At 39.1% G+C, this 10,201-nt stretch overlaps 1 protein-coding gene across 1 annotated transcript; it reads right to left on the reverse strand.

The window, feature by feature from the left end:
* Positions 1–1,070: 1,070 nt before the first annotated feature.
* LOC139309983 (vomeronasal type-2 receptor 26-like) lies at positions 1,071–9,628 on the reverse strand. Its single transcript, XM_070934165.1, has 5 exons — positions 9,320–9,628; positions 7,186–7,980; positions 6,192–6,404; positions 4,463–4,589; positions 1,071–1,981 (listed from the first exon to the last, which is right to left on the reverse strand). The coding sequence occupies exons 1-5, from the start codon at positions 9,626–9,628 to the stop codon at positions 1,071–1,073; spliced, it is 2,355 nt and encodes a 784-aa protein (XP_070790266.1).
* Between the last annotated feature and the right edge of the window lie 573 nt (positions 9,629–10,201).

The raw sequence follows: 10,201 nt of genomic DNA on the forward strand, positions 1-10,201 counted from the left end.
GCCCGTTTTCCACTTCCACATCTTTTTTACATCATGGCAGCCAAATCTGGATGCAGTATCCCAAGTGTGGCCTTAGCAAGGCATTATAAAGTGGTATTAACACTTCACGTGATCTTGATTCTATCCCTCTGTTTATGGAGCCTAGAACTGTGTTGGCTTTTTTGGCAGTTGCTGCACACTGCTGGCTCATATTTAAATGGTTGTCCACTAGGATTCCAAAATCCTTCCCACAGTTATTACTATTGAGCAAGGTACCACATATACTGTACCTGTGCATTTGGTTTTTGTTGCCTAATTGTACAACCTTACTTTTTTCACCACTGAATTTCATTTTGTTAGATAGCGCCCAATGTTCAGTTCTCTCAAGATCCTTCTGTATCTTAAGCCTATCTTCTGGAGTGTTGGCTATTCCTGCCAGTTTGGTGTCATCTGCAAATTTGATGAGTTCCCCATCTATCCCCTCATCCAAATCATTGATGAAGATGTTGAAGAGTACTAGGCCTAAAACAGAGCCTTGGGGTACTCCACTGCATACTTCCCTCCATGTAAACCTAAGATTAATTATTAGGAAAACATAGGGAGTTTTTATGTAGATTACTCAAAGCTGCTTGCATGTTTCATGAAGGCTTAATTGCACAACAAAAAAAAATTAGTGAGAATAATTGATTCCATAGCTAGGGACTGGAGACAAAAAATAAAATATTGCTCTTATTATATTGGTATTCCTTGTTATGATTTCGTGACATCTTAAGCAATGTTCTTTTTTTATTATTTGTTCTTTTTGTTTCCTGCCACTCAATCCACTTCAAATCCATTCTTCAAATACCTGAGTGTGGCACTGAAGGCCTCATGTAGGCTATGGGCGTGTGATACAAATGCTGCCTGAACTATTCAAAACAGCTCAGTGGACATCCTAGGATTCTACTGGACAGAGAGAGGGGAAGGTATCTTCCAGATGCATTTTAATTATTTCAAGCAAACTCCTTGACCCAGATCATGCATGGAGGACAGCTTGGGCCATTTTATAGATTGACCTATAAAACCATGTTCAGAGTAGAAATTCCTATGTTTCACATTTCTACATTTCTTCTGGTTGTAAGATGCTCTTTTGTATTCAGGTCTGACCTCAGAATGATAATATAGCACTTGGGGATGAAGATGCAGCCTAGCAGCCCAGCATTGGAGGCCAGGATGGAGAAGACCTGCACAGCCACCATGTATTTCCCTTTGGTACTCAGATAGGTGGGGATAAAACTCACCCAGACGCTGCAGAAGACCAGCATGCTGAAGGTGATCAGTTTGGCTTCATTGAAGGCCCCAGGAAGATTTCTGGCCAGGAAAGCCACAGTAAAACAGATGGCAGCTAAGAAGCCCATATAGCTGAGGGTGATGTAGAACATGACAACATAGCCTTCATTGCATTTCAGGATGATTGCTCCTGGCTGGGAATGGAGGTCAGAGTCAGGGAATGGAGGAAAAACTCCCAGCCAGATGAAGCAGATGATAATTTGGACAGCAGAACAAGAAAGGATGATGGAATTGGCCAAACTCTTCCCCAACCACCTCTTCACTTGGCTACCTGGTTTTGTGGCCAGGAAAGCCAGCACCACTGTGATCGTTTTAGCCAAGAGAGAAGAAATGGCAACTGAGAAGATGATGCTGAACACTGTTTGTCGGAGAAGGCAGGTGGCTTTCCTTGGTTGACCAATGAAGAGAAAAGAAGACAAGAAGCAAAGCTGGAGGGAGATCAGGAGGATGTAAGAAAGGTCCCGGTTGTTGGCTTTGACAATGGGAGTTTCTCTGTATTTAATTAATATGATTAACACAAAAACTGTGCTTAGGAACAAGAGAAGTGCAAAAGAAACCAGGATGATGCCCAGTTGATCCTGATAAGACAGAAAAATTATCACTTTGGGGATACATTGGACTCGTTCCTCATTTGGATATTTATCATCTGGACACTTGGTGCATTTTTCTGTATCTGAGAAAAACAAAAAACAATATTTCCTTAATATTGTGTCCTTTTATATTTCAAGATATGCATCATTGGGATAATAACTCATACCAGGAGCATTTTCCAAAATGCACTTCTGAACCCATAACCATAGACACACAGTCATAGTGACCGCAACAGTTTTCCAAAATGTTCAGAATACCCCTATTTTTTAGAAATGGACCATTCCAGTTGTGAATAGCTTTTGTTTTCCCACCAATAAGAGTGTATGCAGCATTGGGCTTGCGTCAGTTATTTGGTGTTTTCTGTAGAGGCCCTTGAATTTGAGTTTCGGTCATTTTGACCGCAGATCATTGTTAACATTTTTTTTTTATAATGTTGGGGCCATGTTTTCCATAAAAAAGAGTGCGATTTGGTGATCCAAAGTTCGAAGAAACTGTTCTAAAATGGTACGGAGAAGCAAAGAGTGATCTGAGTGAAGTTGAATCAGATTGTGATGAAAATTTTATAATGGATGATGAGGAACCTACCGCCACCACTAATTCTGACATCAGCAATGATGAAGCTCCCAATGAAATTGATGTCCAGGTACAATCTACATCGTGCAATAATTTATGTGGCAAGAAAAAATTCAAATGGTCTTCTGCACCTTTTGGAAGCAATAGATCCAGAACCACTAGTCACAATATTGTTGTGCAATTACCTGGACTACGGTCAGCAGCTAGAAATCACGGAAATTCACCTGCTCCCCTAGAGATTTGGAAATTATTATTTTCTAAAGAAATGATTAGCGCCATCATTCAGTGGACCAATGTAAAAATTAGAGAAGAAAGATTGAAGTTCAAGGATGGAGAAACAAAAAGTGACCTGCGCGATGTGGATTTGATAGAAATCAATACATTTTTTTTGCTTTACTGCTCTATACATCAATTTTTAGATCCAACCATGAAAACATCAAATGTCTTTTTGCTACAGAGGTCATTATGACCTCATGTCTGTAATAGCATAGCTGAAATAATATGTTTGTGGTTAAGGGTTAACATCTCCACAGAGAGAAGGTAGTAAGTATCACATTTGCTTGAAAAATATATGGCTAAGGTCTATGAAATTGGGGAAAATTCTAGGACTTGAATGATTTTCTGTGAACTTCCATAGCAACCTGTTATTATAGGTGAATAATGAATCAGTTAATCTTTCTACACAAATTTTGTAATTCCTGTAAAATGACATTTCTTTATATTCCAGACACATAGTATGTCTATCTTATGAAGTCGAATTGGCTGACCAATGAAATGAGTCCTGCAAGTAATCTGGAAAGGCTACTGGGAGCAATGGTATGTTTGGAATGAATGAATAAAATAAAGCTGGAAGGGACCTTGGAGATTTTCTAGTCCATCCATTTGCTCAAACAGGAGACCATATACCATTTCAGACAAGTGGCTGTCCAATCTTCTCGCCATGTACATGTTTTTCTCACCATGTACATGTATAAGAGCTGAGATGGTGCAGTGGTTAGAGTGTAGTACTGCAGGCTACTTGTGCTGACTGACTGCTGACTGCAATTTGGCAGTTTGAATCTCACCAGGCTCAAGGTTGTCTCAGCCTTCCATCCTTCCGAGGTGGGTAAAATGAGGAACCAGATTGTTGGGGGCAAGATGCAGACTCTGTAAACCGTAGAGAGGGCTGTAAAACACTATGAAGTGGTATATAAGTCTAAGTGCTAAGTGCTATTGCTATACATCCGAACTACACTGTGTTGTTTCTCTGTGTCATATATGTGGCTATATGCATAATTTTGTGTTTGTTTGGTCATGTTTATGTACTGTATATTGGAGGTTGTGACCCTTTGAAAACTGTATGCAACAAAATTTCATTTTAACATATGCCGATTAGTGTACATTTAAAGTAACAATAAAGTTATAAGAGTTAGTTAATATTAAGTTCTTCTTAAAAACCTCCAGTGATGAAGCACCCATGATTTCCGAAGGCAAGTTGTTCCACTAGTTAAATGTTCTCACTGTTAGAAAGTGCCTCCTTAATTCCAGGTTGCTTCTCTCCTTGATTTGTTTCTATCCATTGCTTCTTGTCCTGCCCTCAGGTGCTTTGGAGAATAGCTTGACTCCCTCTTCTTTGTAGCAGCCCCTCAAGTACTGGAATACTGCTATCATGTCATCCCTAGTTCCTCTTTTCTCTAGACTAGCCAAACCCAAATGCTGCAACTGTTTTTCATATGTTTTAGTCTCCAGGCCTTTGATCATCTTAGTTGCTCTCCTCTGAACTTTTTCCAAAGTCTCAACATCTTTTTTGTAGTGTGGTGCCAAAAATTGGTTGACGGGTGTCAAGCTCGCCATGTTATGTTGCTGCCAGGGGGCAAATCATTAGGTTTTTTCCCCTTCGCAGAGCTGGGGTGGGCAGGGCCTGCATGTGACATATCTGGCTCAGTTTGACACCTCTGCTCTGGATGAACCCACTTTCACAGGGACTAATCTTTTCTTTGATGTCACCCACCTTCCTGAGTAGAGATGGTCCTTTCCGGACAAGGAATGCAGTCGTGGCAGCAAACTGGCTCTCCTTCTCGAGATTGCTTGACAAATCCAGGATGACAATTTTCCACACATTTGGACTGAGGCAGAGACTAAGCATAAAATTAAAAAGTGCCAAAGAAAACATATTAGGATAAACATAAACATAAACTTTAGCCAGGTAGCCTCTGGGCTTTATTTAGATAAATAGGAAATCTGTAACTATTTCTAAACTGTTGAAAGACAAATACTGAAAATTCCATTCCCCTTTCATAGTAATCCCAAACCAACTCCCAGTTAAGATACAAACAAAACATTCCTTACAAATTAGGACTGTCCATTTTAAAGGAGATCTTTGTTTTTTTGTATATTTCTTTGTTAATTTTTGAATGTTAATTTTTAGTCTTGAAATAAGACTAAAAGCTCAGTCTTAAAACTACAGTGAGATAAGGAGATGAAGTCATGAGAATGTGTCCCTCAAACAGGATAAATCAGCCATCTTTTGCTGTAGCACATGGGACATGAGCATGAGCTCTGAGTCAGAAGGAGATATTTCTAAGGCCCAACTTAGAAATAAGTCCAGTTAGAAATAGGTCCAAGAAAAAGCATTCTCTGTAAAAACAAACAAACAAACTACAGTCGCCAACTGGTGTGGAAAGACAGACCTACATTTATTAGTAGTTTAATTTGGATCCTCCTTTTTTTTTCCAGAGAGACTTGAGGCAGCTAACAATCAAGATAAACAATTGCATTCTAGAGGTTTTGATATGAAATATCCTGTTATAAATCAAAGGCCAAATCTAGGGGGAGAGCCTTCTCTGTGGGGGCACCTACCGTCTGGAACGAGCTCCCCCCAGAGATACGGAGAATCCCGGATCTGCGCACCTTCCACCGCGCTGTGAAGACCTTTTTATTCCATCAAGCGGGCTTGGTCTAATCTCCTCCCTCTTTTAATATGTAAATTTTAATCTGTTTTTAAATTATTGGGGTGTTTTAATCTGTCTGGGCCAAAATGATTTAATTTGATTTTATCTGGTTTTTAAATTTTGTGTATTTATGTATTTTATTGCTTGGCTGTTCACCGCCCTGAGTCCTTCGGGAGTAGGGCGGTATACAAATCAAATAAACCTAAACCTAAACCTAAACTAAACTAAACTAAGTGGCATTTCCTTTCAAACTGTATCTCATTACTTGAGATATTAGGAAGAGCTTTTCTTTGAGTCAAAGCAATGTTTCAGTTCTTCACATCAGACCAATCATTATGATTCCTCATGAACTGAAAACATGGACCTCCTTCCTAGGAGCACAACACCTATTGCACTATCCCAGTGGGGTGAGAGATTGGAATGGATAATTCTGGCCAATTCTGGGTTCATGGAACACTGACCTGAACCAGGACAAGATAAATCCTGATTTCAAATCCTATTTCCCACTGTGACCAAAAGGACTTTGATTCAGTCTTTGATTCTCTTTCATCAGATTTAATCCAAATCTGAATTTTGACCTGGGTCAACAAAATCGCCTTTTTCTTTGCTGTTTGAGAACAAGGAACAAGTAAACCTGAGGCTATCAGCACCACAATCCCTAGTACCTCAGCGCCTCGCTTTCTTTTTTCGTGTGGCTTTTACGTTTCAACCCTAAGCCATGGTGCAATGGCTTACCACAGTTGAAATGGGATTTGTAAAATAGAGAAAAGAGACCGATGTTTCTCCCACCTTGTTGAGGAACTTTAGCCAAGACAGAGTAGCTGAGTTTATGATAAGTCTTTGTCTTTCAAAAATCCCCAGTTCCTTTGGGATTAGTTCCTCCTTGGGAAAAACCACCGAGCTTGTGATGACCAGATCAGCTGCTAAATCTCCATTTTGGTCAAAGTACAGTTTCATCCTGGAAATATTCCAATATTCATTCCTCTGCAGAAAGGGATGAAACTAGAATAGAAATGCAGGAATTTTAAAAGCAATAGACTGGGATCTATTGAACTGGGATTCCTGCAGAGAAGGGGTTGCGCTACTTGGTGTCAGAGTCACATTCATAATCATAGAGGCAAATTCTGCAATCTTAATCGCAAACCCATAGATACAGGAATTTATTTAAAAGTTTATATATCCTTTTTTTAAATTAAAAAATAGCAATTTTTACTAAATCTGAGATATTTCCCACTCTTGTGAATATTATCTCCTGAGCGATTAGATTTGCTAAACTTGTTACCCTCTTGTAGCACAAGTAGGTTGAGATGCTTCCCCTCAGAGCTGGTCTCCAAAAATTTTAGCAAGGGGTTCTCTGCTTGGTTGCTGGGTGGATGTGGCCATAGTGGCGTGGCCTAGTCGGCCCCTGTACCACAGTGGGGGTTGTTTTTGTCCTCCCCAGGCTCCCTAAGGTGAAAACGGCCTCCTCAGGCTGCGGAGGCCCTCAGGAGGCCAGAAACGGGCCCATTTCCAGCCTTCCCAATCTTCCGGTAGACCTGTTTTCCCAAGCCTTAGCATGTACCCTGCACTTACCTGCATCCAAAATGGGCCGTGTGGGGACTCCTGGGAGGGGAGGGGTGGGATGGGTGGGGCCAGCCAGGAGTGGGATTTGGGGGTTCTCAGAACTACATAGAATCTTAGCTAGATTTTCTCCCAAACCCCTACGAACCCCCAGAAGCCCACCCCTACTTCCCCTCATTCTCCTTTGAAATAAGCTGGATGGATCCTTGTAGGGACCCCCTACCTGCCACGGCTGCAGCCTTGGAGCCCATAGCACCTCTTTACCTTCTGTCCTCTTCCTCCTGGATCTGGAGGAATATGCAGCATTCAAGGCAAGGGCCAGAGTCTTAATAATACCGTAATAATGGTGGACATTTTGGATTTTGTTTCTGTTTCTTTTCTCTTGGGTCTCCAGTGGTGCTTGCTCAGTGCATCTTCTCCGGCCCTTGGCAGAAAATACATTTGTTGAAAAAGAACAGTGAAATGTCTGATCTGCAAATGGTGACTCCACAAAGAAATTGGGTTCAAATGCATCCTTTGTTTGCCTTTCTTTTCCCTTGAAATAAAAAGTCCAGATACTATGCACATGTTTGAGAAGTCTGTAATTTTTAATTGGATTTATTGTGACATATGTCGTGATCCAGACTTTCCCTTCAACAGGTCCTGGCAAGCCTTCAAGTGTTAAATGGAAAGGAAGAATTCTGTCTGTAAGGGGAACATATTCCATGAAGTGAACAAAGACATTAACTTGCCTCCACTTAGAGAGGGCATCCCTGAGGGGAGCTATACGTCCAGTTGTTGAGAATCTTTGTGATATAACAACACAAATTCCATTCCTGACAAGCATAGGAGTGAAAGTCCTCATGAAATTCTCTCCATTTTCTGTGTCTGAAGCAAAGAGACCAATTAAGGTCCATCTGAAATGCAGAAGCAATTGGACAAAGGCTGGGTAGAGGATCCCCTTTTTAGGGAAAAGCCGGTGGTAAAAAGGCAATTGACTTTTATCATTCTGTGACTCTGAAAATAATTGAAAACTGATCTGAAAAAACAATGAAGAACATTGTGTTCTATCTGAAGTCAGATCAGTTCAAAAATATTAGCCTTTAAAGAGACCCAATTTGTTCTCATAAATGTATTTAGTTTATTGTTGATTAATCGTTAAGCAAAATTAAGATACAGAATAAAAATACATAATATTACAATTCTGTATACAACAATAGTCCAAAATAAAATAAATAAATTTAAAAAGAATAAGAACAAAGAATGCAAATCACATTTCTGTATCATCCTACTATTGAACACAATCAGACCTGTACATGCAATCCTCAATTTAAATGTTTGTTCAAATAAAAAGCCATATTAAAATCATTTATGAATTGGACCATACAGAAAATATGTCGTTTTAACACAAGCATCCCAAAAGCTCATTCATCTAAATGTGGTTCAAGATACTGATCTCTCCTTTTCTTATACAATTGACATTAAAATAATAGATATGTTGAGTCATCTGTCTCTGGACCTCTGCAAGTGCAAGTTTGTTCATTATAAGGGTCTTGATTAAATATTCCATATTTAATCATTGTGTCCAGTGCTCAAAAGTTGCTTGATTAAATACTGCCTAAGATGTTTTTGTATTTCTCTGTAGTGTCTAATATATTTCAAATAACCAGTATTACTGAGGATAGCTATATTTTTTCTGCCTTTATATCTTGGATTCTTTGTGCAGCAATCTTTTTAGCTTTTTCTCCAGTTATACAAGAGACTGCAGCTCCTAATATAATTTGTAAAGTTGTAGAGTCCAAGAATCTTCACTTGATTTTTTTTTTTCTGTTCAAAAATCAGAATTTTGGAAGTCTATTTAGAAGCTATTCTATAGCTTTAACGTTACTCCAATAATTATACACCCAGATTTTAGACATAGAACAAACGGTAATGCTACATCACTGCAGGTTCTTAAGAAGAGATTGGACAACTATTTGTCTGAAATGGAATAGGGTCTCCTGTTTGAGCAGGAGGTTAGAATACAAGAGGTTCCTTCCAACTCTGTTATTCTGGTATGAATTCTCAAGTCAGCTTTGTGGTTAACAGCTGTAGAACTTTTATCCATCCACAAGTTACTTGAGGTGATGTGACTGGGTTTGTTTCAGTAGTGATACATTTAAAGTCCCAAACTTCAACTTCAACTCCAACTCCAATACAGTCTTACACAGCCCATCTTGGGAGTATGGTAATAATATATTGGCAGTGTATAACAATGACACCTATAGTGGCCATTGTGAAAAGCATCTCTTCACTTCCAAAGGGAAGATATGTTCAGATCTACCATTCACCCACCACAATGCCTCTCACTTTACCTATAGAAAAACGAACATACAAACCTGAGGGATTTTGTAGATGCTTCCTAATGTTGACATTTGGATGGAGATATCCTTTTTAGATCCATCAAGAAGAACTAAAAGGTTGTCCTTCCTTCCACAGCTGTAGTTGGGAACATTGGCTTCTCCTGTAGAAAGCATATCCAGCAAGGCATCTGATGTCCCAAGTGTACTCACATAGTTGTCATGGATATTATAACCAAGAGTGAGATTTCTCAAGAGCCAGGCATTCTTGTTGACCACTTGAATATTAAAAATGTAGCGTGGTATTCTTAGTGTATCATAAGGTATGCTAATGTAAGAAGTATTCATGTTATCATCATTATCATCCTCATCAACAACAACAACAAAATAATTTTTCAATTTAATCCTCCTTGTCTCCACAAGTCTTCTGATTCTTAAGTCCATACTGATCCACAACCAAAGGCAAATGATAGTCACCCTTCACCATTTCATTTTTATGAATGGAAGATGGGATGGAAATAAACCTCCATCAGGGTTAACAATCACAAATATACTATCATTCATTCATTCATTTTCCATAACCACCATCTCAGTCAATGACTCTGGGAAGCTTACAATACAGGAAATATATTACTTTATTTAAAGAAATTTAATATATTATTTAAATTTATTTAAAATATAGTCATTATATTAAAAACATTTTAAAATAAAAAAACCAGTAAAAACGCTACAAACATCTCAATTCAACATACTCAAGAGCAGGATATTTGGCTAGTTAGCAATATAGCCAGGAAATTGAACCCTTGGCATATTCAGCATCCCAGGCTTGGGAACAGTACTAACTAGGAGTCAAAATCATTCAATCATTAGAGTAGAACCATCATAATAGGAAGATGCCGTTTCATTAGTCACCCAGAAAAA

This window comes from Pituophis catenifer, unplaced genomic scaffold, assembly GCF_029215685.1.
Source record: "Pituophis catenifer annectens isolate HBS135680 unplaced genomic scaffold, rPitCat1.0.hap2 SCAF_2, whole genome shotgun sequence".
NCBI classification, from domain to species: domain Eukaryota; kingdom Metazoa; phylum Chordata; class Lepidosauria; order Squamata; family Colubridae; genus Pituophis; species Pituophis catenifer.